Source organism: Antennarius striatus, chromosome 18 (assembly GCF_040054535.1).
Source record: "Antennarius striatus isolate MH-2024 chromosome 18, ASM4005453v1, whole genome shotgun sequence".
Taxonomy (NCBI): Eukaryota; Metazoa; Chordata; class Actinopteri; order Lophiiformes; family Antennariidae; genus Antennarius; species Antennarius striatus.
The window spans coordinates 19,176,218-19,203,960 of NC_090793.1; the positions used below are offsets into that span (position 1 = coordinate 19,176,218).

Below are 27,743 nucleotides of genomic sequence, written 5' to 3' on the forward strand. Positions count from 1 at the left end.
AATGAGGTGATCCTAATGAGATACGGAGGCCAGTAGCTGCATCACAACATACGTAAAGCTTATTTATATGTATATCAGATTATTTGTAAAGAATTTTCAACGCCATATTGTCTGAAGCTTTCCATTAGAGTTGTGATCATGACAAGCAATCCTTTCTGTGCGGATGCAGCAGAGCGTAACGGCGTCTCTGATGAGCCTAAAGGTCAGCTCTGAGGAGATGGAGAGTGTTTGTTTTGCTTTAGGTTTTTCTGATACTGCATGGAGAGCCAGACGGCGTCCCGCCGCGCCGGATGATTGCTGCCTCTCAGCACATGCATTTTCACCGTCCCCTCGCATCCTTGAAGACTCGCCATCCTCCATCCTCCCTTCTAAGCTCACGCTCAATCCCCCCCCCCCACCACCCCTCTTTTCCCCACCCGCATTCAGCCGCACAAAATCAATAACGGCACTGAAATGCTATTTCTCCGCTCTGAGGGGCGGATGGCAGACATCGTGTGTAATGGTTCACTGCAGTATAAGTACGGCTTTTCCTCGAGGGACAGAACCACGCTGGGGGGAGGGATCGGGTTAAGAATTGAAGCTGATTTCATGCCCCCTTAGGACCCATGTGAGTTTTGAGCGGTAATTATTGGCTGTGTTGCCCAAAGGCGGTCAAGCTCTATGAGCATTGACTGCGAAGCCAATCAGGTTGGACAAACTAGTCTTTTCCAACTACAATCATAAAGTAATAATGTGTGATTATTTGAGCTCTCAGCAGGTTTTATGTCTGTTTTTTCTCTAATCACACCTTCAGGTACACAAACCTAGAATCAAACCCAATAAAACCAGAGTTATACTCATTTATGCCAAATAAAACCAGCCTTAATAACAGCAAAAGCACATTTTCACTAGTGACTGGGAAATAACGACTATATTCTATAAATGTAAAGAATTTATTCTGCTTGACCCGCCTTTTTTGAAATCTTTTTTTCAAGTTGTTCCACCCCCCACCCCACCCCACCCTTTCAGGAGTCTTTCTGAATGCACAATGGAAAAAAAAAATCCTTCAAATGATTTCATATTTTTGTCTCAAAAATCAAAAAGTCAGATTGCTGTTAAGCAGCACAGCTCAACTGTGTCACGATTATAAAATAAGACTCAGCAGAGAAATGAATGTTTGATTTCTGCCAACCCAATAAATCTTGGCCCGACTGTTTCTTTTTATTGTTGTTTTTTAAAAAAAATTTGCACTTAAAGATATAAAGATGGCCTAATCAACATACATAATTCATTTTGTTTATCAGTCACGGCTCCGTTATTGATTTGACAGAGATGATTTACAGCTATATCAGAGCTGAGCTTCCAAAGTTAAGACCTTTTTATGATTAAAGAGGCCAATGATTTGCAAGTGCATAAATGATAGATGTGTTTTATATTATGAAGTATTTATTCTATGAATCACTGAGTGGAGCACAACTTTGACCTCAGCTTGTCAAAAAAAATAAATCCAGACTGAAGTGTTTGGAGTCAGGAGAGGTTGCAGGTAAACAATAGTTCACTTTGATTCCATCACCTCCTCTCTAACTACTGCAATGGATGCAGCAGTAATTCCCACCATAATGGAGAGCCTTACCAGTTATTTCTCAGTATTAGCCCGACTGAGTTTCCTGAAGAGGCCAATTCTGACCAGCGAGTCCTACTTAAATTCTCACCTAGACAGAGAAAGAGAGAACGAGTAGGATCTGTGCAGCCACTTAAAGGCCCTCCTGTGTGAAAATGGGATTTCTGACCTGCTCCGGTGGCGCTGCAGCTCTGCAGTCCAGATTGGCTGTCAAGGTGCTTCCAGGTGGGAGAGGGAAGGAGGCAGAGATGGGAGGAATGGATGGCGTAGACCGCCAGGACCTCATTAGCTCAACATTTCATCAAACTTCGGCTCTCCCTGCTCCGTTTCTCTTTTTTCTTCTCACCATCTTTTTCTTTTCCTCCCTTCGCTGTAACATTTTTTTTCTCCGGTTTGGTTCTTTCTGTCTCGCCTTCCCTCCCTCTCTCTTTCTCCCACCGCTCCTTAAGGTCTCATTAACCAAGATGAGGCTGCTCGGCTGGTAATCTGCCACTAAGTCAAAGTCAGCAGATCGGGACAGCGATGATATGTCTCACCCCCCACCCCCCACCACCACCACCACTGCAGACACAAATGTAGTTGGGATCATTTGTTCGTAAATGCCACGAAAATGTAAATTTTTCATGGACGTAAGGATGTGAATAACCAATATATTTGTGCTGGAGAGAAATTGTCGAGCGCATTAGAGGGCTCTGGAGGCCTGGTTTGCATTTCATTGATTTTCAGTGCAGGGGTCTGTGTGGGAAATTCAAGAGGAAACCACACGCAACACAAAGACGTGTAGCAGACACACACCCTTAGCATTTAGAAAGGTTTAGCATGCATAAACTAGGCTTAATGCTAACAGTGTATGTGCATGTATTCCGTTAAAGAAACCACACAATGAGCAATAAGGTTATTATATATTTAGGTTATTATAGCCATAGACTTCATTTAACCCTTTAAAGCCAACTGTATCAAACTGACAGACTTGGATTTTTAGACTTCTACCTCATAAATTTGGTATTTTATCCCTGAAAAACTTGACTTTTACAATTGGACACATGCATCTACAGTTTGCATGTGAAAAAATTCCAGATTTAGCAAAAAATATTCAAATTAAAGCTCAATATACAAATGTATGTTAAAACATTTTTGACAAATTTGTCAGAAAGCTTCATTAAGACCTTATTTTCCAAATTTTTTTTAGATTTTTCTGGCAAATTAGTTCATGCATCAGGCTTTAAAGGGTTAAGTTGATGAAATATAATTATTATTACATTTGGTGAAATGCACATTGGACCCAAATATGGCTTGACTTCTCAGATGTAGATCTCCAGCTATGATTCTCTTTGTTATTCAGTAACTTTATATATATATATATATATATATATATATATATATATATATATATATATATATATATATATATATATATATATATATATATATATATATATATATATATATATATATATATATATATATATATATACATATATAATCATGAAACTGTTTGCTGTTGTGAGGACTGGGATTTGATAAGAATCCTGAACTTTATGCATTTAAGCTGTTTAGCAAACACACACTGTGTTGTGTACAAGTGGGACAAAGACTTAAGGTGAGTCCCTGGTTAGACCTCAGGGTTTCCACCAATCTCAGAGCAATATGACAAACTCCGTGCCCCCGGGAGTCTCCGTCGCTACCCATTTGTCAGCAAAGCATTTTTCTGCTTCAAACACTGAGTGAAGCTTTTTACTAAAATCCCTCTACGTGTTTTTTCCTGTATTCCTCTGCATATGTCTGCTGAAACGACGCTAAACAGAACTTTCAGAGAATTTTTAACTACTTAAAAAAAAGATTTTACAACAAAAACGGATAATATTTCTGCTGGCCTTGAATGATTTTCTGGACAGTCTTTGTATGCGAAACATGTCTCCCCATGTGCTCTTCATTATTCTTTGTTTGTTGCCTCCATCCATCAGCCTCTCACGATGCACTGCCGGACCTGCGCCCTGGTCACCAGCTCCGGCCACCTTATCGGAGGCGCTCGAGGCGAGGACATCGACCGAGCGGAGTGCGTCATCCGTATGAACGACGCGCCCGCCACCCAGGGCTACGCCGGCGACGTGGGCCGCCGCACCTCCCTGCGAGTCATAGCTCACTCCAGCGTGCAGAGAGTCCTGCGGAATCGCCACCAGCTGCTGAACGCCAGCCAGGACACGGTGTTCATCTTCTGGGGGCCGAGCAGCTACATGAGGCGGGACGGGAAGGGACTGGTCTACAACAACCTGAGGCTGATGAACCAGGTGCTGCCCAAGCTCAAGGTCTACATCATCTCCTGGCAGAAGATGCTGCAGTTCGACGAGCTCTTTAAGAAGGAGACGGGAAAGGACAGGTGAGGGGGCGATGGGAGGCGTCCGTCGCGGTCCTTACTCCACCTTTGGGTGGTTTGGTGATTGATTTTTTTTTTTTTGCATGATTACACAAAAATCAGGGGTGATTTAAATGATTATTGGTGGAACGATTTGGCTTTGGCCAAACTAGATTGGATTTTGATGTAGCTGATTAGAAGTGAGTGTTCTGGACTTTTATTTGACATTGCTAGTGTTAAAAGGAAGTTATTAAAAATAAAAATCAGGCAAATTTATGGATGAGTATCTGCAATTTGGTGGGGATCCAAATAAAAATGGGGGGGGGATCCACCAGAGCATGATTGCTTAGGGGAGAGGTTTTTTTTCTTACCAGCTGCTTGTTCTGTAACAAACCAGGCAAGAAACCTGCAGCTGGTCTCCGATGAGGAGCTGAGATAATAAGGATTCAGATGAGTTTTAACAGTTTGGTGGAGGTCCGAGTGCCATTCTAGTAGTTCAGTAGACGTGTTATTGAATAGTTATTGAATAGAATTGTTGCTTATTCGTTGAAAACTCAAAAAAAAAAAAACCCACTCAAAAACACTGTACAATACATTCAACGCCTCAGTTTCACCTTGACTTGTGAGAAATTGCAATTGCCGTCATTGTTCTATGAACTAAGTGATACAATTTTCAGTAGAAATATTGGTAAAAATGGGAAATATAGTCCTTAAATTTCATTTTAATTCATATTTACCTGACATAAATAGAACCGTGTTGTCCTTTTCTGTGGAAATTTAGTCTCCGTGACACACCGTTCAATATTTTTCCCTGGCATACACACTCACCATATACTGGAGTGGGGGGCATTTTGCTATTTGGAAATTTGTTCGACTTTTATATTTTGCATTTCCATGGCAACGGCTTGAATCTTTTCTTTTTAAAAAAAAAAAAAAAAAAAAAAGTGTCAGTTTTTCAAAGCCCATCTTGAAAACTGTGTATTCTTTCTTTGACAAGTGCATACCAGAGATGAGGCAAAAAAAAACAACATTTTTTTTTCTTCTAATAACAAAATGACTATGTTTTGAATTTCCTTGCGTTTCCATGGTAACGATGTGGCAATGGACATCCTCTCAAAAGAGGATGAGGATTTTGTACATGCGCTTTTCATTACAGCAAATTTTTATATTTCTTTTCCAAGTGAAACTGAAAGAGCTGGAATTCGCGTAAATACACCAACCATTATTAAATGTTAACATCCTGTCGGACATATAAAGCAATAAACAGTTCAGTAATGTTGAATGCAATTTATTAACAGGGCTCTTTATGTCCACAGACTGCACTAACTTGAATGAATCATCTGAGTGGACAAAGGTCAACGTGGAATAAAATTGCGAGCATCAACAAAACCAAATGTGTGCTGTAGAATCGGATTAGCCGACACGACTCCCTTTTTGTTTGCAGCACCTCCTCTCAAGCTGAACGCCGATGAAATTAATCAGCTTTAATGAGTTCTCCGTCCCGTGGCCATAAATGCTTAATGAAAACACTACAATTCACAAACACAATTTCCCTGTTTGTCTGAGCCTTGGTTAGTGGAGACGGAGAGCTCAGGGTGGATTTGCTCAGTCGCTCAGACGTTCTGCTTTTACGATCTGTGTCGACAATCAGGGGGGAATTTTAAAAGGGAGCAGCTGCTGTTTTACTGGCATCCGTTGGGGTTTTAGGAACTGATATCAACAAGGCTGATCTGAGGTCAGTTCTACTTTGTGAGGTGGAAGCAGAGGGGAAAAACATCCATAAAGTGTTACCTGCCTAAACAGTATTTATTAATATTTGGCTGCAAGTATTAATCATTTGTGAAATAAGGATATTTTACCAATTTTTAAAAAAAAATTGTTTTAAATTTCCAGTTTCCCCGAGGGAACCGTCAGAGGGATTAATAAAGTCCTTCTTGTTCCTCGTCTTCTTCTTCCTGTTCTTCTTGTTCCTCTACTTGTTCATGTTCTTCTTCACATTCTTCTTCGTGTTATTCGTGTTCTTCTTCTTGTTCTTCTTCATGTTCTGTGCAGAGCTACCTCAGGTCTCCACGGAGACAAATTCCGACAGGGCTGTGCCCTGTCCGGGATGCTCTACGCACTCTCTCTGGAACCCCTCCTCTGTAGAATCCACAAAAGCATCGACGGTTTGATTTTACCTGGTGTTAGAGAGCGCATTCTTTTATCTGCCTATGCTGATGATGTTGTCGTTCTTATCAAAAACCAAAGGGATGTTGATGTTTTGGTGGGTTTGACAAACTCATTCAATGTTTTAACTGCTGCAAAAGTAAACTGGAGCAAAAGGTAAGCCCTTGCTGTTGGTGAGTGGCATGGCAACCTCCCGGTTCTTCCTCAAAACTTGTGTTGGAAGACTGATGGTCTCAAATATCTCGGTGTGTACCTGGGAAATGAGACAAGAACCAGGAAGAACTGGGGGGGCGTCACTGAAAAAATAGAAGGGAAACTTAAGAAAAGGAAATGGTTGCTCCCCAGAATGTCTAGTGCATGCACTAGTGCATGGGGCCAGGCTGGATGTCTGCAGTGGAGCCACGCCTGGGCTGTCTGCAGCGCTTTGCAGAACCAGGACCCTGACCCTCCAGCAGCTGGTGGACAACGCCCCAGCGTTGGCGGATGCCCAGGCTGTGAGCTCCCTGCTGAACACCCAGTCCACCAGGGTGGCTCAGAGGGGGCTACAACTGTGGAGGCAAAGACTCTCCGGGAAGGAGAGAAGCCTCCTCCTGGACTATAGTACAGGGACTGTACCCGATAGCAAAGACCCTTTCCCAGAGGTCCACATCAGTCCCCTGTTTGGAGAACTGGAGGGTCCTCTCCTCGGAGATGAACGACAGATCAGCCTGTACACGGCCAACAAAAAAATACTGTACAGACAATGTGTCAAAGTAATCAACAAGAGAAGTCTGTGTGACAGAGCACCCACTACCTGGGCCAACAGGAGGACGGGAAATGGACCTGACCCACAGTGGAGACTTCTGTACAAACCCCCCCTCAAGACAAAACCAGCCGACCTCCAGTGGAGGATTTTACATGGTGCCGTCGGTTCCAATGCTTTTGTCTCTGTTTTTGCCCCTGCGGTGTCCAGCCAGTGTCCCTTCTGTCCCCTTCAGGAGACAGTCTTTCATGCTTTCAGTGAGTGTGGGAGACTTCAGTACTCTTCACTCTTCTAACGAATGTTTTTAATCTGTTCAGTGAAAATTTTACTATCAGGAAATTCATCTACGGTGCTGGGTACCATAGATCAAATCAAAGAAAATGGCAGCTTTTAAATTTTATCTCTGGAGAGGCAAAACTCGAAATTTATGTGACCAGAAAGAGGAGAATTGAAAACAAAACTGTTCAAGAAGCAGCTACTGTTTTCTGCTGTAACATCAGATGTCGCTTAAAAATAGAATTTGGTTTCTATAAAATGACAAAAGACCTGAATAACTTTAGGAACATCTGGTGTTACAAAAATGTCTTATGCACTTTAGTTGATGATCAACTCACTTTTGCAAACTTCCTGATATAATGCACTAATTTTTAAATTGTATTTCCTTTTATTTATTGATTTTTAGTGTTTTTGAAGTTTCATCTGATGAAAAATTGTAAAATGTTCTGAATGTGATTGAAGTTTTTTGTGTGCATAAAATCTTCTTCTTCTTCTGAAGCACTTTAGTGCTTTCATCAAATGTAAAATTGTAAAATGTTTGAATGTGATTAAAGTGTTTTTTTTTGCAAAAATCCCCCCAAAAAATCTTCATGTTCTTTTTCATGGATTTCTTCTTGTTCTACTTCTTCATGTTTTTCTTCTTCTTGCTCTTCTTTTTGTTCTTCTTTTTGGTAATCAGCTGTGGTACCAGTAACCCCACTAGCTTGTAATAGTGATTGTGAGTTATGTCACTTCATTGACAGTCGTGTAGACGCTGTGTAATGTCGTCACTTCCACTCGTTTTAATGATGAAGCCATGAAGGCAGGTGTCCTTCTGCCTCTTCTGTTTCCCATTTCCAAACTGAATGAGCCTCAACCGGTGATTTAAAGCAAATTAGCTTTTAAAATAACTTTTTTTTTTCTATTCAGTGTTTAATGTGCCTCTACTGCTTTATTGTAATTGCTAGCGGCCTCGCTGCGCTGCACTCCATTGTATTTAGTCAATTCCAGCTGAACACTGGTGCATTTCCTGAGGATTTTTATCTATTTATGTATTTATTGTTTATTTATTTTACATCCATCAACGTCCCCAAAGAGAGAATCCTTTCCTTGCCTTTGAGAATGCAGGAGGAAGTCTCACCATGTGAAATGCGATGCCTTTAAATGCATGTTTAAGATGAGCAAACTGCAGCTTGGACATGTTCGATGTCCTTTTGTCTTCCCCCACAGTATGACAAGGGTTAAATTAGAGTCAAGGAGATGTCTGATCAATAAAAGTATCCATCAACTATTTTCAATCATATTATAGAAATGGTGTAATTGGCCATTAATTCTGATTATAAATCATAAGGAAAAATGGTGACCAAGAAAATACAAAGGTAGAACAGATAAATTAAATGTTTATAGATGGATACAGGTGCATGATAACTCACTGTCAGAAAAAAAATCCTATTTCTTCTTGTGTGTTTTAGCATTTAGATGTAAATGTAGTAGAAAAATGTCAAAAAGGAAAAGCAAATTAAAATAAGAAGTGAAGTGCTGCTACAGAAAAGAAGCATCAGAACATAGAAAAGCAGAAAATACAGTAGATGGAATGAAGTTGAGCAGCTGGATTTATTTTTGCGTTCTTCAGCCCCTGTTCTGTGGATTTCTATACAGATGGCCCCAGAAAAAGCAAAGCATCTGTCAGGCCTGAGTGTAAATTCAATCGCTGCTCAGGTTCAACACGTCAGTCCTAAATAAACATCACCCCTGCATATATATACCTTCTGGTGTCTCTAAGCAGTGAAAAAAAATGGAACATCAAGTAATGAGTCACGGCAACAAAAAAAAAAAAAAAGTCCTCTTAGCTACGCCAAGATGATAATGATGCTCAGTGGGCGTTTCGCCTTTAATTACACTCAACCACATCATCATGAGACCGTTTCATTTCCTCACACAATGATTAGAATGAACTCTGTGTCTCCTCTGGAGACCAACACAACACATATTAAATGTAAACCCGATTGGCTCAATGCTGCTAATTTGGATCTAAGAACAAAAAACAAGAAACCAAAACTTGATTTTTCTGCCTGCAAAATGTCAAATTTTAATGTGTTTTTCAAAGCAAATCCAGTTTTTTTTTCTTGTGTTCCATTCCATTTTGTTGGAAGCACTCATCTCTCCAATTAAACACAGGCAGCGTTTGAGAATACTCTCACTTTTTTTCGATAACAATTTAAGACTTGCGGGCCAACACAATTAAAGAAGCCATTATAAGGGTATTACTGTCCGATTTACCGAACCAAACTGAAAACACGATTTTCTATCACACAGATAAATCCGTGTCAGCGCTCAGAGTTTGCTTCCAGTCCTTAAAGACGGTCTACGGCAGCTCAGAGATTGACATTTCACTCCACATTATTCATCAGCATGTTCATAAACAAGCAAATGAGGACGACTACTTAAGTGAGATTAGCTGCGTTCTTCTGACTCAGACCTCCATGCATCCTCCACAGATTGCTCGATGGTAAAATGTTGTGCATTTAACTTTGAAAGTTTTCATATTTGTGTGTGTGTGTGTGCACATGCAACTGAGTGTGTGAGACAGACAGAGAGAGAGAGAGAGAGCGAGAGAGCGCTAACAGGCTGTTGCCACGCTAAAAGCCCAGAGCCCTGTTTGTGTAAACACATCAACATGTTCCAGACAACCTGGGTCCCGTCTTAATTAAATGAATAAGAAAGTCTGTGCTTCAGCACCACTGGCATCGTTTTAGCTTGATGCTGTTTTCCACATAGACAGACTAACCAAAGATGAAAGTCAGAACAAAGTGTTTTGTAATATTCATCACGGTCCATCTGTGGACACATTTCCCCAGAAAACACAACACTGAATTGTGTTTTAGTTAAGAGAATGGAGGGATGGCAGAGGGCTTCAAGTAATTAAGATCTCTGTTGGTAATTGTTACTGAAAGAGAAGGAAAGATTCTTAAGAAATTTTCATGAAACAAAATATGGCGGGTTGATGAGTTTAGAACCAGGTGTAAAGAAGTAAGATTGTTTTGTTAGAGGGGGATGGATATATTTAAAATAACAAAGACTGTAAGAAGTAAATATCATTTTATGTCTGTGTATGAATATTTTGTACGGTATAATCTGTATTTTTTCCTATTTTAATTCATATAAAAGAAAAGTCAGTTTCATTCTGATCTGTGATCGGGGTAGGATTCTGTCTGCTGGGGGGTTTTGCATCATGATCATTTTAGGCTGGACTTGTTTTCTATGTTTTCTATTAGGATTTAAAGTCTATTAACGTCACACCTCTTTTAAGACACTACATTCACAAACCTGATTCCTGCATTGGTTTTAAACAGTTGTGTTTCTAGATTCACCTCTACTGTACACAACAGGATCAGCAGTGGACACAACCTGAATAATGGGCAATGGCTTTAAAAATTAAAACATAGTCTGGATAGTCTTTCTCAGTGTCAGGGTGCCCGTTCGTGCACTTTGCCAGTAGAAGCTCACCCCAGAGAGCCCTTCGCCACGTTATCGTCACTGGAAGGCCCTCTTTATCACGTCTTCCGCATTGGAAGGGCTCTTTATCAGGATTTACTCAATGGAAAAGCAACCTGGAGGGCAATTCATCACATTTTGTCCACTGGAACGGGAGGCCAGACAAGACTTTTTATTGATGGTTTCCCTAACTGGGACCACCAAGTGAGACAATTGGCCCTTAAACCCACCAGTGGACAAATCCCCTCAATGTTGAAGCGTTGCATTGACCCAGCTGACCAGCTTTACTACAAACGCCTTTAAATACAGAGCCTGGAACAGAAAGCCCTGCCAGCCCAGGACTAGAGTTCATCCTCTTAGTTGTACTCAGGGGGGCTGTCCATTACATCCTTTCTAACCATTTCCACACTTTGGAAGCTTTTCCTCACTCCGTTTGAGCTTTCGAGGAATATGTCTTTCTATTCCACTCATCCCCAAGCGGTGAAAATGATCAGAATACAAATGCTGAGCAGGATTTTTAGTCTGAGGTTGTTGCTTGATGTGTATCCCACTGCACTCTTCTTTATTTCTTGTGAGAAAAAGATGCCTGAACACCCTTTTTAAACTCGTCGGTGAAGTCTCTCCAAATATGTCACCCTCATCAACCTGGAGGCGAGCGTAGAGCTGAGATACCTGCCTCACTGCTCTTGTCAAGACTTTTCTTATCACGCCTGCCCGGGCTTTGTTTTCTCTGTCTTGCTGAGTTAAAACCTTACCTGCTGGGAAGTCTCGAGTGTACATGTGGGAAGAGACAAGAACAACCTTTCAGAAAGAGCGTTGACATGACATGGTCCAGAGATTAGGAAGCTCATCCTGTCCAGCTCTTAAGCAGGAGTTTGAGGCTTTTCCTCCCCCTATGTCACTTCATTTTAAAATATGTTGTTTTGGATTGGGAAAAACCAAATGAAGTTCAGGATTTTTCAGGATTCGAGCTATTTTAAAGTCAAAATTAACTGTCAGCCATGGACCAGTGGACGGTCGTGTTTAGTCTGTCTGTCATTAAACGTGGTCAATTGATTCAGAGTTATTACCAACTACTGGAGGGATTTCAAGTAGGTTTGGATCTTGGTACCAAGATTATTTACTGTAGATGATGGGGAACATGTATTGAAGGCAACAACCCCAATCGTCGGAGTATAACCATATTGACACTGACTCTATCTGGCCTGTCTGCAACTCTCCGTCTCTCTTTCTCTGACCCTGTTCTTATCTTCCTTTTATTTCTTTGTCACCCAACCGGTCGAGGCGGATGGCCGCCCAAAAGAGTCTGGGTCCTGCCCGGAGTTTCTTCCTCAATGAGGGAGTTTTTCCCCGTCACTGTCGCTTATGCTCTGGAGGGTTCAGTTGGGTTTCTCTGTCTGTTAAAGCGCTTCGAAATGTCAGTTGCCATGTTTAAGCACTATATAAATAAAACTTGATTGACTGATTCATCCAACGACACATTATACAGCGAAATATCCTCTATAACAGCTCATGAATCTGGATGTGATTGAATATCTATAAATATTGTTTTGTGTCTAAAAACTTGAAAATTGGACTTTTTATTTAGACTCTGATTAGCATTTTAAAGATATTTCAAGCGTTGTTAGTGTGTTAACCTGTTGTCATTAGCATGTGGCTGAGAAAGTATGAGCTTTTTGATTTTCTGTAAGATGGAATAAATGTTATGCATCATAAAACGTGTTACAGCACCTTTTCTTGTACACAGGTGTGTAGGAGAGGGATGACTTGGTATGACATAGTGTGGGGAAATCCCTTCTATAGCTTATTTTCTGCAAAATGCACCTTTTCTCCTAAAATAAAATTAAACAAGTTGGCCAGTATAATAATAAACACTATCTGGCAGTGTTCTCTTAGTAATAGAGGTGCGACTGGTGTTTCACTTATTGAATGAGGAAGTTAATTTAGCTGAAACGCTGTGCAGAACTAATTTTGCCCCCCCCCCCCCCCTTCAATGTTAATTTAATCCCATATGGTGAGTGGCTTGATGGCGCAGACAGGAAATTGACACAGTCACACTTTGAAAGTGGTGTTGTTGGAGCAATCATAATTAAGCTCGCAGGGGTTATTTAAATTGATCTTGCAAACTCATCATCATTTTTTTTTATATTTCCAAAGGGACCAATCTTATAACTGTTGCATGACCGGGACTACGTCCACTGGTCACCAGTTCAATCAGCTACAGCTGAGTCAGCAAAAGGAGTCTAATTTATGACGCCTGTCATTTCTATTTATTTATTTACTTTATTAAAGCTCAGGATTATAATCCATTTATTCCTTAAAACGAATTGTTTTGATGAAAACCAACTTGTTCCATCTTGACTATTTATCAGTGATTACAGCTGTTGCTGCAGGCCGGAGATCAACATCAAGAAGGTTTCTGTTATAACTGTGTTTATTAACATACCAATATTAACATATTGGTATGTTACCTTTTTCACTGATGGGAAATGTACCATTCTTTTTATTTTAGCTATTGGAGGTTAACCAGCGTTTGTGGTGTGGACATCACTAAAGTCAACACAATTAATCTTCTTAACATTAAGAATGCCATCATTCAAATCCTTCCAGCAGCATCCAAATAACCGTCAGTGTTTAATGGTAATGTGTCCAGATGGCCGAGCTACTGATATAATCAACTTTGCCCTCACTAGAAGAACTATTTGAGCTAAAGCACATCAATTTCAAAATATAGTCACATTCAGGATATTAAAAAGCTGTATAATTCAAATAATCAGTCAAAGCTGATTCTAGAAGATAAACCTCATTTTTAACTTGATGTATCTGATAAATGATTTTATATTTAATAATTAGAAGAACCTAATTCAAATCCCATAACAACGTACTTGTTTTCCTGCCAAACTAACACAATAATAAAAACATGTGTAAAGTTTTTTTTGGGGGGGGGGGGGGAATTTCAAGTCAACTTTTCAAGTTTCCTTTGCTTCTTTAGAGATAGTGGAGCTCAGTAAATCAATCAAAAAACTACCAGGCAGACTGTTTCTTTTAATGACTGCTTATTTACCTGACAGGAACCCTGTGAAATGGCTCACTCTGATGGACCTTTATATTGAAAGAGATTTTTTACTCCAATAAAAAACCTCATTTCACATTTCTTTCATAACCTCAAATCTGTGATTAGTGCTTGTTTGTGAAGTCTGAAGGCAGCTGGAGCTTTAGTCGCTCCATGCAGACCAAGGCTACTTTGTGATTAGGGGCTGACAGGGTTTGTTCTGCATCAGACGATGATGCAGGATAGAAATGAACCTGCGGAGAAACGCGAGCGGTAGCTCAATCAGGAAATCTCGTAAACAAAAAAAATTTATAAATTGTATTTCCAAGTTAATTTTTTCCCCCCAGTTTTTCCCCCTTTTCCCTCTCAAAAAAAAAAAAAATCAAATTCTCCTTCCTCTTCTCTACAGAAGGATATCAAACTCCTGGTTGAGCACTGGATGGTTCACTATGACCATCGCTCTGGAGTTGTGCGACAGGATCAACGTCTACGGCATGGTGGCCCCAGACTTCTGCAGGTGAGACGACACATCCAGTACCCCAAAATGCTCCGTCACCATCATTTGAAAGCAGAGCTGCAGAGGTTTTAAGTGTGAACACATTGCTAGCAGCATAAGGAACATTACATTTACAAAATTTACAAATGTAAATATATTCAAACAGGTGATGTATTAAATGTCAGAATGGGTTTGGGAATGCCAAAAAATGTTGGATTATTAGTCTAACATAATTCAGTAAACAGGTTTGAATTACAAATACAGTATTAAAGTGTAGGGATGCTTCTCAGAGTCTCATTCTGTCATTTAACTTGGGCTCAGATCCGATAACTGGGGTGAAGCTGGTGATGAAATTTGACTTTGTTGTAAATGTAAAACAAGGATTTAGAGGAAAAAAACAGCTTTGATTATCCGTGGAGCGACATCAGCGACACACACGCTCCTGCACACGGTTCAGGCTTCTCGATCGTGTGCAAACAAGATAGCAGTTTTTATCAGCTTCACTTCTAGAGTGAAGATTTTTTCATAATTGTGCTTTCTTTGTTTCTCCGTGGACGTGCCGTGTGATGCATGATGGGTAACGCAAACGGAAGTTCTTTGTTAGCGTATGGAGGCCTAATTAGAAGTTTACTGCAAGAAGAAGTTCATTGTCTTGGCTCAGAATATTCTTCTTTGGGGGTTTGACAGAATGTTGGCAAAGCCTTTGGCGCCACTTGTTCGCCAGGAATAGTTGATTTGTTTGTATGGCATTACACAAACATAAAAAAAAGATTGTTCGGTATGAATATACATGGACAGGGACTTTTTTTTGCAGTTGTCTGGAAAGTTGCCTGCTCTAATTCCCTGTTACACTATTTCCTCTTTATTTCCCTCGTCTTTGCCGACCATTTTTTTTTTTGTATGCATTTGTTTGTCACACTGCATCTCGATACACTCCTTCATCGTCTGGAGATGCAGCAAAACAACATTCAACAAATGAATATTTGTATTCCTGAAAATTCAGGCAGAAAAAAAAAAAGTTGTTTCATCTCAGATCCATTCACTCAAAACACACAAGATTTGTTCACCCTGCATGACATTCACTGTATTGTAGATGCAGTCAATGCATTTGGGTGGAGATTGTGTGAAATAGGTGCACTTTCACAACAGCTAACACAACATAGACTGTATAATGTAAAGGGAGGCCATATTATACCTGAGGGACCCCACTTTCAGTGCAGTTTTTTACTAAATGCAGGCAGCATTTTCTCTCTAATGCAACCACAAACTAGATAAAGATGACATCCTGTTCCATCTTCAAATAGGTCCGCACTTTCTATTTCAATTTTCTTCTTATTCTATCGTTATAAATATTACCGCCACACGTTTTTCCTGTCTGTAGTTGAATTCTGAAATAGGAAGAAAATATTGCTGAATATGTTTTTCATTCCAGTTTTATTTATTTATTTATTCATTGTTGATTTCATAGAGGACGAATCAGAATTTATGAAATAGTCACTGTCCTAAGAAAGATCATAAGTTGTTTGGTCACTGTCAGTAACGACTAATGCCTATAAGTTCACTGGGATAAGCTCCAGCAACCCCCGTGACCCACGAAAGCAGAATAAGCTGTTCGCAAAATGAATGAATAAATAAATAAAATAAAATAAAATAAGTAAATAAATAAGTATAAGTATGTATATATATATATATATATATATATATATATATATATATATATATATATATATATATATATATATATATATATATATATATATATATATATATAATAAAAATTAATCATTATAAAACTTAAGTGGCTGCTTATTTGTTCATCAAAACTTTACCTACTGTGACGAAAAATTCCTGGATTCCTGTTTTTATTGGACAGGAATCGTGTTGGTTTTTACTTAACAGCAATATCAATATTTTACAATGGAAATTAAACTTTAAATGATTACTTTAAAACAATGAAAACAATAGTATATATAAATTGTAGCTTAGTAGTTTACACTCATTAAATGCCGCAATACAGAAGAAAACCATCTATGTCAGACGGCTTTCTGCTTCCCACCACTGATGGATTTATTTAGCAAAAAATGTCAAATAAAATGTATTAAATCTCATGTGCTTTCAGGAATTATTTCTCTTTTTTCTTTGTAATTTTTCCATTTGAGCAATCTACATTTTCCAGGTAGATGATGAAGTAAAAAGTATTTCTTCTCTTAAATGAAACACACACCTTATTATGTTAGAAAAACAACAGAAACACAAAGAACCCTGGGATAGATGGCTGCTGCTGACTCGTAGCAGCTCACTCATCAGTACCCGTTAATGGTTTTATCACAGCTCATGTCTCATCTGTCTTAGCCGCTGCTTTAATTGGGAGAGTTTATTGGACAAGGAACAAGTCTCAATGGATTTCTCCATAAAAAAAGCAAACTTTAACATTTTTCACTATATCTTTGTTGATGGATTACAGAGTTATTGTTTTCATTTTGGGCACAGATTCAATCTTAATAATCACGATGAAGATGGAACGACTTCATTTCTTTAAAAAAATATTTGGCTTGAGCTGAGACTTGGGCAATCCTTTTTAGTTCGCATACTGAGTGCAGTCTGTAGATTTTACTGGATTTAATCCAACTGAAGATTCAGAAACCAAGTTTGTATAAGGTCACTTCAAATATGTTCTCTCCACATGAAGGGGGGAGATACTCATAAAGCCAGAGCATTAAGAAATAATCAATATAAATGATGCATTACCTGCAGACCCGCTCCACTCTCTTCCATTCAACCACTCCTCCGTCCTTCCACGTCTATCTCACAACTATGTCTTGATTCCAGACCCAATGTCTCCTTCCTCCAGAATAATTTGAATCACATGACAGAACATTTTCTTTATGCTGGAAGAGGTCAAAATCCTCTTAAAAGGCTCAAAGCAAGTAAAACAGCAGCCATAGATGGAATAAAACCCAAAGTCCTCAAACTGTGATGGGTCTGACATCACATCTATAACATGTTCCTCACAGTGGGTTGATCATCACAGGAAATAGTAAGCTCTCAAAACCACTAAGGTTACTACTTCAAACATAAAAATACTATTTCCAAAAGTATGAGGACACAACGAGAACAAGTCCATAAAGAAAAAGTTTCAGTGAAGTAAAAAACTTGAGATGCACATGACGACCCATCGGTGACCCCCTCGGTGTTGGGGCTCACTGATGCTCTTGGGGGTGATGAAAGTTTTTCATTCTTGGATATTAGCCTTTCTTCTGCTTCTGTTTTATCGTTTTTACGATCCTGTGAAAATGAGTTATTATTTTATATCTAAAGGAGAAATTCAGCAGCTCCAAGATGGGAATGAATGGAGATAATGAAAGAAATCAGTCAGAGGCCATTTAATGTGAAGCAAATCTAACAGTAAGCATAAATATAAAGTAAACAACAGCAGCTGCAGAATAAATTACAGGGTCAGAGCGACAGTGGTGTGACCAGTAAACACAGAGTGGAAACAGACTACTATACATCACACTGTCTGGAGGTTTATGGAGGTTTTCTCTGCACTCACATTCTTAATTTCCCTTCGGGGATTAAAACAGTTAATAAAATGATATAGAACCAAAACAATTAGGCAAATTGTATTACAAAAGGCAGGACATGAAAGCATGTCAAAAAACGCAGTTGGCGTGTAGAGCATGTGTCAAACTTAAGGCTCGGGGGCCAAATGTGGCCCGCATGTCATCTTACGTGGCCTGCCAGAGCATAAAAGGTCAGAGTGTCTAAAAATTTATAGGTCAAAAGTGTGCTTTGACCAAAAACTACATTTCCCACAATGCAGTAATTCAGCTCATTTTAACTTTGATAAAACTATTTTGGACAAAGTTAATGTCCTAACTTGTGTTTGATGTTATTTTTTCTTTCTTTATTGATAGTTTGATCTTTAATTGACGGAGTTCTGTGGGTTTAATAACCTGACAAATTAAAAGGATTTATGTTATAACAGAGAAACAAACAACCTTATTTTTCTGTGCACCTGTAATGTTTTTAACTTGAATAAGTAATAAATTCAGAGTTATTTAACATGAAGGAGTAGTTAGATTTATTTTACATTACATTGAGTTACAATAGTTACATTTATTAGTTACATCTGACCCTTTGAAGCCAGCCATTATGCTGATGTGGCCCTCAGTGAAGATGAGTTTGACACCCCTGGTGTAGAGGAAGAGATTCAGAGTTCAACAGGAGTCCCAGGGACATTAAATGGGAACAAAATGTTGAAATGGAAAGCTAACATTGTGAAAGAGTAAATGATTGGAGGATGTCGGGAACTGTGTGGGACACGTGAGCTCCATCGCTGCTAGAATTAATTTGATGTAAATTCATTATTTATACCCCGATAGAATAAAGCACTGCTTTTGGCTTTTCACTGTTTTTTCTGAAGGTGACATTTAAATGTCGCTGAATCAGGCCAACTTTGACTCACCCCCCCCCCCCCCCCATCATCCTCCACAAACCGAGACTCTGATGTCCCGTGAAACTACAACGGCTCATTTACACTTTCTAAAATGTCAGATGCCTCTCCTGTCTTGTTGCCCCTTGCAGGGAGTCTCAGCACCATTCCACCCCCTACCACTACTACGAGCCCCGCGGTCCAGACGAGTGTGCCATGTACATTTCTCACGAGCGGGGGCGACGGGGCAGCCACCACCGCTTCATCACAGAGAAGAGAGTCTTCGCCAACTGGGCACGGACTTTTGACATCCACTTCTACCAGCCGGACTGGAGCCCCCCGCCGCTCCCGGCTAACCGGACAGTCACGCTGCTGGTGTCCCAAAAGACATGACCGGTGGGGGCAAATGGAGAGATTGGTTTAGAGATAAACCTCAAGACTGTCAAAGACTGGAGAACAACTGTGATGAACACCGATGCTGCTCCTGCTGGACATTTCTTCAGGACTGACCAAACTGTAGCTCCAACAGGGTGCATTTATCACCAAGATAAAGGGGTTCAACGCGCCTGGTTGTCATAAACTTGTAAAGATAGATTATATGAAGAGGCAGTGTACAGTATTTTCTGCACTATAAGGCTCACTGGACTATAAGGCATGTACTAGAGTACATGTGTGTGAATGAGAGGGACCCAAGTGGAAGAGTGAGGTTACAGGGAGAAGAGATCAAGAAGGTGGAGGATTTTAAGCACTTAGGGTCAACAGTCCAGAGCAATGGAGAGTGTGGAAAAGAGGTGAAGAAGCGTGTACAGGCAGGATGGAACGGGTGGAGAAAAGTGTCAGGTGTGATGTGTGATTGAAGAGTTTCAGCTAAAATAAAAGGAAAGGTGTACAAAACTGTGGTGAGACCAGCGATGTTGTTTGGTCTAGAGACAGTGTCACTGAGGAAAAGACAGGAGACAGAGCTGGAGGTAGCAGAGATGAAGATGCTGAGGTTCTCTCTGGGAGTGACCAGGATGGATAGGATCAGGAATGAGTACATCAGAGGGACAGCACATGTTAGAGGTTCTGGAGATAAAGTCAGAGAGGCCAGACTGAGATGGTTTGGACATGTCCAGAGGAGAGATAGTGAATATATTGGTAGAAGGATGCTGAGTTCTGAACTGCCAGGCAGGAGGCCTAGAGGAAGACCAAAGAGGAGGTTTATGGATGTAATGAGGGAAGACATGAAGGTAGTTGGTGTGAGAGAAGAGGATGCAGAAGACAGGATTAGATGGAGGACACTGATTCGCTGTGGTGACCCCTGAAGGGAAAAGCCGAAAGGAGAAGAAGTCCTTTTGAGAAAGTGAAGAGCTTTTAGGTGCACCTTATAGTGCAGAAAATACTGTAATTAGACTCTCAATGCATGCATGTTGTTTCCTGCTGTGGATCCTTTTCTGTGCATAGGTGTGTGTGTGTGTGTGTGTGTGTGTTACAGGAGCTGCACACTTGCATGTGTACCTTCTGCTGGATCTATGCAGGATTCACTGCTCGTGGTTCACGAACTGAAAAAATACCCATTACAATGCCCCAAAAATCTTAACAGTGAAGATCTGGAGTGCGAGAAATGAATACTAATAATACTGTAGTGTTGGGTGAAATGTGAACATTCGAGAGAGAGTGAATTATCCTCCTAATCACAGTAATTTTTACAGAAGGGTGAGGTCAAGTTGAATGAGATTCTTCAGACCTGTCGTCGAGTAACGAAGGCTCAGATACCCTCAGGGCGGGTATCCACTTCCCTGACTTTCATTTACAAAGCCTTCCAGATGCTCAATAAAGTGTCGCCCAAGTTCAAACCCTGTAATGCGACACTCGTGACAGGGGGGGCATCGCATTGTCCCGGCGGGGTTTTATTCCACGCGTGTGCACCTGTGCCCAGCCCCACACATACGCATCATAAGGCTTTGTTTGCTCCTGTCACCAGTTAATAGTGCAATTTATAGCTACAAGCTTGATTTCCATCTAAATGCACAACTGTGTCACACAAGACAAGTGGGAGATTAGGATCGAGTGCGGCGAAACAGCGGAGGCATCCATCCCATATTCATCTGCGACTGCTTCCGTGAGCATGAATTACCTCGCAGGAGAATGACACCCTTTTTAAAAAATTTTTATTTATTTTTTGTGTGTAACGGATGAGTGTGTGATCCGTCACTGCCCCTCCTCCGGGAGGTGTTTTGGTGCACTCTCCCCACAGTTAATGGGGTACCTTCTCTTGGACTGCTTTTTTTCTTTCCTCAAAGATCTTCGATTTTGCCTCCTCTCCTCCTCCATGAATAACAATCAGGTTTTCGCTCTGGACAAAGTGATGAGACATGTGGTTATCTTAATGATACATCCCGCAGCTAAGTCCCTATTGATTTTGCCCTCATCTCTGTGACACGAGTAATGAGAAAAGAGATGCTGGGGGTCAGATACATAGGTACTCACACTTTTTGAATGTGTTTCTCATCATCATCATCATCATCCTCAGTGGGCATGAGACAATTGATTTCCATGCATCACAAGCAGCTGTAGGAGAGGAGTTACTGTACTGCTGGTCGAAGCAAACAGTGAGACAACAGGTTGCTGTTTTTTATCACCTGTAACACTGTGCCATTTTTCCAAAAAACATGCTGGGTTCATCATGAAAAAAAAAAACCAAAGCTATGAACTGGCCTGATTCTTTTTTAGGTTATAAACCAAAATTCTGATTTGTTAAATATTCCTATTTAATGCAACTTTTAAAAAATAAAATATTTAAAAATATTTAATTTAAAATGTTAAAATTTATTTTATATTTTAAAATTAATTAAATTTAACATTTTCTGTGCATTTCAAATTGATTAAAATTTAAAATTAATTAAAATTAATTAAAAAAATATTTAAAAATATTTAATTTTCTGTGCAAGCCATTATGTGGAAGATGAAGATGATGAAGATGTCCTAATGAGGCTTCAGGACCATAGATAAGGGACCGATCACACCAACATAACAAAAGGATTTAGCCTAATGCTAATGCTAATGGTCTGTAAAACGTAACATTAACACCCCGTAGATTCAGATTTCAGATGTCATGTTAACATGACTCAGCAGATATCAGACTCAGTGAACAGTTTCCTCTGATGTTAGACTTCCTGTTGTCTTTTCTTCTTTCCTGTTGGCGTCCTCTGCAGCGTTTCCTCCTTCTTTTCCCCACATCTCTGAAGTTTTGAGCGGGAAACGAACCCACAATGCATTTCTGTTCACGGTGACTGAAGACAATTCACGTCAGGTTGAAAGTTAGAGCAGCAATGTAGACGATAGAGTACCTGTAAGAAAACTCCTGTCGCCACCTGTTAGTTCATTTTTTAAAAATGATTGTCGGGGTTGTCCTCCTGTAGATAAAATCCCCACCCCCCCAAAAAAAATCACACCTTGTGTGTTAAAATCTCTACAAATATTCTTGTTTTTCAGTTCCATCATTCGTAGTGTTTGTTTTTTTAAGGCTGCAAAACTGCTGAATTATTTGCTGTAAAAAAATGTACATATTGAAAATGTTTGAAAGACAAATAAGAGATGTTTTTTGATCAATGCATCTTTGATTTCTGTGGAGTTAAAATGTAGCTGTTAGCTTAGCATAAAGTGGAAAGAAATATATCTGACCCTTTTTTTGATCCTTGGATATTCCTGGTGCATGTGGAGAAATATTGTAATTCCTAAACCCCCAAATGTTGTAGGGTAAAGCAAACAAGACTAATACCTGTGAGGTTTCCTGTCTTTATGCTAAGCTCAGCTAACCTGCTATGAACTCCAGCATTGTATTTACTCCACAGTGGTGATTCTTGAGTTGACGTTGAAGGTTGGTCAGGTTTTGGACAAGTTACAACAAAATATTTCTGCCAATTTGGTGGTCAAACACCCCGAAGAGTTAAATAGTGATGACTTATAAAACATATTGTGCTGTTATTCCTCCCTCTCACCTCATTCTTTATTCGGATGACACACACACAGAGAAAAAAAGGTAGAGACAGAATTTATGTCCTTCTTCAGGGCTTAATTTTTTTTTGCTGCTACTCAATAATAAAGAACAACTTTTGGAAGGATTTGTCTTTCTGTTCAGTTTACCAGAGAGAAAGAATCCCTCTGCAGGAGTTCATCGAGCCTCAGAACCTGACCGTTGTGCTAAAATGATGCTTAAAGTTCCGGATCGAGTCAGGCGGTTGCTTAGTGAGGACTTCTGCAGGTCAGGTACTTCAGATGGGCTCAGGGACCGGGTCAGGTGACTGTTGGTACGGACACACCGGTCAACCTGAACATCAACTCACAAACAGTCCCCCCCCATGTTCACTCAAACTATTGATTTAAAATGATTAGATATTAGGTATCGACTGGATGATTATGATTAAGATTACTGATCTTTTTTTTTTCCTTTCTGCACATAATGGAAATTAATCAATCCACTCAAAATACTTTCTATCACTAGACCTGCATTCGACAGCAGTAACCGTCTCCAGGGGAACACCAGAGATGATAAAACATGTAAATTTGGTGGATGATTGGAGGCTAGTGACTCCTGGCTGATGACAGCTGCCATTCCTGAATCTCAGTCTCTCTCCTGTTGTCTGGCTGCCATCAGGTTGAAATAATGAGACGGGCACAGCCAATAATAAATTCCTCACTATATTCCTGCTACTGTAGGTGCAGGAGAATACATTTTTGAAATTCTTACTTACAGTGGTAAAGCACATAAATCAGGAGATATAAGATGTGGAACCATATGGAATACGTACATTTTTCTTTATATTCTTCTAAATAAATATACAAAACTATCTCAAAAACAGGCATTCAAAATTTTTCATAACATTTTTATATTCTGTAGTTTTTGAGGAAAATGTATGGATCCAATAGATTTCTGATTTAAAATTGCAAAAATAAGGTTTGTTTTCAGTATGATTTTGTCAATTATGAATTTAATACTTGACAGCTTTTCATTAACATTGGTGGACGGGTGGGGGTGCGTGAAAATAATGAAGTTTAGAGTGAATCCAGATGAAGGGGGCTGGCTCATTCCTTATGCTCACAGAACCTTGAAGGCAGCCGTTGTGAAGTTGCACATGTTTTGCTGGAATTTTGATTAGGGTTTAATTTAATTAAAAGGCATGGCTGGACCTTGGTGGGGGTACATGCTGTATCGAGTGCCCTTCCATTTTTATTATATCAATTTACTTTTCCGGACTTCCAAGCAGTATATATTAATAATTGCTAATGATGTAAATCATCAATTTAAAATAACGATTCCAGTTGATTTAAGTCTTGGCTGAAATTGAAACTTGTCCTTTAGGAGCAGACGAGCTTCCCAACGGTGGTCACAGTGTTGTATATGGTTCTGAGGAGACTTAAGGTATAAATATTTGCCATATTTCCGAAAAAAAATTCATAAATAGTATTGTTTCTATCCAGAATATAAGAAAAAAATGTAAGGTTTTTGTTAAGTAACCTCATACTTTCTGAAGGCTGTTGTCACGCAACTCAATACATCAAACAAATTGCAGTTGACCGACTCAACTTCAGCATCCTTTTAAGAATCTCATCTGTAGTTTTCACTTGTGCTGCTTGAAATTATGCGGAAGATGTAGATCAATATCACTCAGTGATGGAATTTACATTTTTTAAGTTTAGTCTTCACCTTGGAGACAGTTACTACATTTTCTTCATTTCCAAAAACCCCCCCCCAAACATTCAATCTTATAGTGCGGAGCGACAAAACAAAAATACTTCTTCCAATGCTTAGCATGCCTTTGTAGTCCTTCAGTTGAATTATGTTGGCTTTATACTTGGTGTAAAAATCGACTTTGCATAAATGCGTGAATTTCAAACAGTGCAATCTGGCCAAGAAAAAGCTGTTCACATTTATCACAGGGCTTTCCGACTAAGCCACAGTCAGAGTAGTGAGGCTTTCTCGCCTCTTTTCATTTCTGTTTCCTTAAAAGTTGAAGAAGAAGCCACTTTTAAAAATTTAAAACACAATAACAGCACCGTGGAGCATGATTCACGCCACAGTCGTTTTCTGCAGATGAGAATGAAAATCTGTGCCTGCTAAAATTACTGCAATCATTCCTGAGAATGATTGACATTACAAAGGCTCACTGACAGGAATGCAGTGGGGGGAAACAAGAGTTTCCATGGAAATTGGACAACCTGTCAATCGTATACACACACACACACACACACACACACACAGAGTCTCTGAAACAGCATGAACTTGTGTTTGTTTGTGCATAAATCATTAAATTTAGCAGGCTGCCACATGGGGGCTAATGTCAATGTTCTTCCACTTCTAACGAGAATGAGCGCATGAGCGCACGCTTTGCTGGTGAATCCCAGCGCTGTAAGTTATTTGAACAACCTGTTTGACATATTCAGAGCATCCTGCCTGACTCTTCAGCATGAAATATCTCTGTCTCCTCAGAGATGCCTTGCTCTAATATTGTCCTGTCACTGATTTCCCCCCCACTTTCCCTCACCAAGTCAGGTGTGAAGGCAAGACACAGATCTTTATTAGCATCGTGAAACCGTGGAGACGCAGGAGACTAGGAGAGTGCATCACCACGCCGGCGCTGGGGAAACACGACTTCATCTGGAAGCGGTAAAATAACAAGACGGGCAGGGGAGGATGGAGTCGGTTTCAAAGTGGGTTTAAGAACAAACAAATCCCCGAGATCAGCTGGTCTTAACTTCTTTTGCATGTACTGCCAGCCTTCTAGACCACAAATGTATATCGCATATTGGGTCTTAGAATGAATGGCTCTGTTTTTTTAATTTAAATACCAGGCTGGAACACGGTGAAAGCAACGTTTTAAAAACCTCCCCAGATAGTTTGAAATGTTTCCATAAAAAGAACAACAGAAGACGGTGTGTAAGTCAATTCAAGCAGCAGCAATTTCAAGGAGTTCTGGTATAAAAGAAGCACATAGCGGAGTCGTCAGCGTAAGGAACAGTTGGGAACCTGTAAAGTGAAAAATATTCCAGAATAGTTAGGAAATCTCGAGATAAAATAGTAACAGACAGTTCAAAAAGCACCTTTTATTTGATCCAGTGTTTCATCTTTATTCAAAGAGCCAAACCAATAGAGGAAATAAAATGGGCTTGCTCTCTCTGAAAGAGGGAATAAAATTACAAGAAATAAGACACTGAGAGAGAAACAGAAGGGAAAGGAAATGTGCCTTGCATAAATAATGCATAAGGAAAGGTAGCTAGTGGCTGACGCAGCATCTGCCTTCTGATACATATGGTTCAATCTTCAACACTGTCCGTTTTCCCCTTTGCAGGCTGCGAGGAAGAGTGGTAGATGGGGCGGGTCCTCACGCCAAGGAGGAAAAGATTAACTACTGCAGGTTCAATCCAGACACTTTGAGCATCAGTCACTTCCCCAACAATGAAACCTAATGCAGAGACATGGGGGATCGGGAAAAGAGAGGAAAAAATGCAGCATACAAGCACAAAGGAGATTCATGTGGGACGGTGTCAGCTTACTGGGTCATTACTCACTTATCGCCGCTAGTGCGAGACATGGAATGACCAGGGAAATAGCTGTCTATCACCCGGAATACAATCAGTGGAGTACAGGGCTGGAGAGCTAATGGATGTTTCCACAAGGAGGGCAATTTAGTGAAAGTGGATGGGTCCATCGTAGGAGATGGTATTATGTGCAATTGTTATCCTTCACAAGCCTGATACGACGATGACGGTCAAGGGGTGTAATGTACACGGGGCGAAGGGAGAAATTAAATAGCAATCTCCGCACAAGCCCGCTCACACACACACACACACACACACACACACACACACACACACACACACACACACAATCAGGCCGCCTCCGTCACACACTTTCCTTTTGTCATTGGGCTGAATAGCACTTCAACAAATCAGCTGTGACAGACAACGCAGAAAAAGACATAATAAATACAAATTGAAGTCTATGTCTACACATTGAATGGTAAAAAAAAATGGCCACAAACAGTTAGGGGTTTGCATATCAGTTGCATGACATTGAGGTATGTGTCCCTTCTTGCATCGCATCTGGTGCAATACACAAATGTTAATCACTAGAGAGCAATCATTGAAAAAAAAACAAACAAACCCAAAAAAACAAAAAAAAGGCACCAATTTCATCACACAATTTCTGGCCAAGCAGTCGTAGTGCCAAACCTCTTTTATCGTTTAAGGAAATTGCACCTCTCCTCTAATAATCTGTTAGCAAAGGCTCCCAGTCTGCAGCTGAGCCTCAGAAGATGTGTTTGAGGTGTTTTATGCCATATGTCTGGAAAAACACCAGGAGAATCAGAGTCCACAGGCCCAGGATGAAGCCGTCTGGAGGATGCCAGTCTTTCTGCTTTGGTTTCTGAGTGGAGAGGTGAGGCGGGGCGAGGTGAGGGGGGAGATGGTGAAGAAAAGGGGTGGTCGAGGGGTTCAGGTTAGTAATATTGCGCGTGTTTCCCCCAGTTGAGGCCACAAATGGATTATTCTGTCTCATGCATACACTCATTTTATCTCTTCACACACTTTATGTACAATATATGCAATAACACACACAAGTACAAGGGTTCACACAAAAAGATGGTGGTAAAACTCATCAGTACACTTCCCCTGTCTAGTGTTTGTCCCATTCGCTGCCACATCATCACTTTGTGTATGATTATACTTTTAAATCTAACCATATTAAACATGCATCTCACAAGAAGCACATTTATATGCTAATGCAATGGTAATATTCTGAGGAGAGATGAGATTTAACCTCTAAAAAATCTTTCTAACTCCTCTGCTGGTGACAGAGCTATAGATAGACAGCGAGGACGCACTTAAGAGATTTCTGTTATCCCTCACTAGACAAGCCGACTTTATCCAGAGGAAAAATCACCAGTCAGAGATGGGGTCGCCCGAAAACAAAACCCAAAGTCTGGGTAGAAAGGATGAAGTCACAAGCACTGCAAGTCTCCCTGAGTCACAGACTGTACCGATGTTAGGATGGTGTTTAGTCTGTAAAGCTCCAACAATGATCTGTGCTGGAAAGTCTTCCAGCGGTGTGAGACTCCACACACAGTCTCACACCGCTGTTTGTTTTGTGGGAGACAGACTGAGAAACGTGG

At 40.2% G+C, this 27,743-nt stretch overlaps 2 protein-coding genes across 4 annotated transcripts in view; one reads left to right on the forward strand and one right to left on the reverse strand.

Moving 5' to 3' along the window:
• st6galnac5a (ST6 (alpha-N-acetyl-neuraminyl-2,3-beta-galactosyl-1,3)-N-acetylgalactosaminide alpha-2,6-sialyltransferase 5a) overlaps window positions 1–22,796 on the forward strand; it is a 38,884-nt gene extending 16,088 nt beyond the window's left edge. The window contains exons 3-5 of one of the 2 annotated variants that reach the window (XM_068340702.1): window positions 3,565–3,977; window positions 14,076–14,180; window positions 18,747–22,796. In XM_068340702.1, the coding sequence (XP_068196803.1) occupies window positions 3,565–3,977; window positions 14,076–14,180; window positions 18,747–18,987 (759 nt within the window). In that variant the 3' untranslated portion in view covers window positions 18,988–22,796. Of the gene's footprint in view, window positions 1–3,564; window positions 3,978–14,072; window positions 14,181–18,746 lie in introns of both variants that reach the window. The other variant, XM_068340701.1, reaches the window with a different exon arrangement.
• The window catches only part of pigk (phosphatidylinositol glycan anchor biosynthesis, class K), a 60,510-nt gene that overhangs the window by 10,168 nt on the left and 22,599 nt on the right, over window positions 1–27,743 (reverse strand). Inside the window, exon 11 of one of the 2 annotated variants that reach the window (XM_068340699.1) lies at window positions 25,671–26,998. The exons of the other annotated variant lie outside the window; for it this stretch is intronic. Within the exon in view, the coding sequence (XP_068196800.1) occupies window positions 26,882–26,998 (117 nt within the window). The 3' untranslated portion in view covers window positions 25,671–26,881. Of the gene's footprint in view, window positions 1–25,670; window positions 26,999–27,743 lie in introns of those variants that run through there. 2 annotated transcript variants of the gene reach the window in all.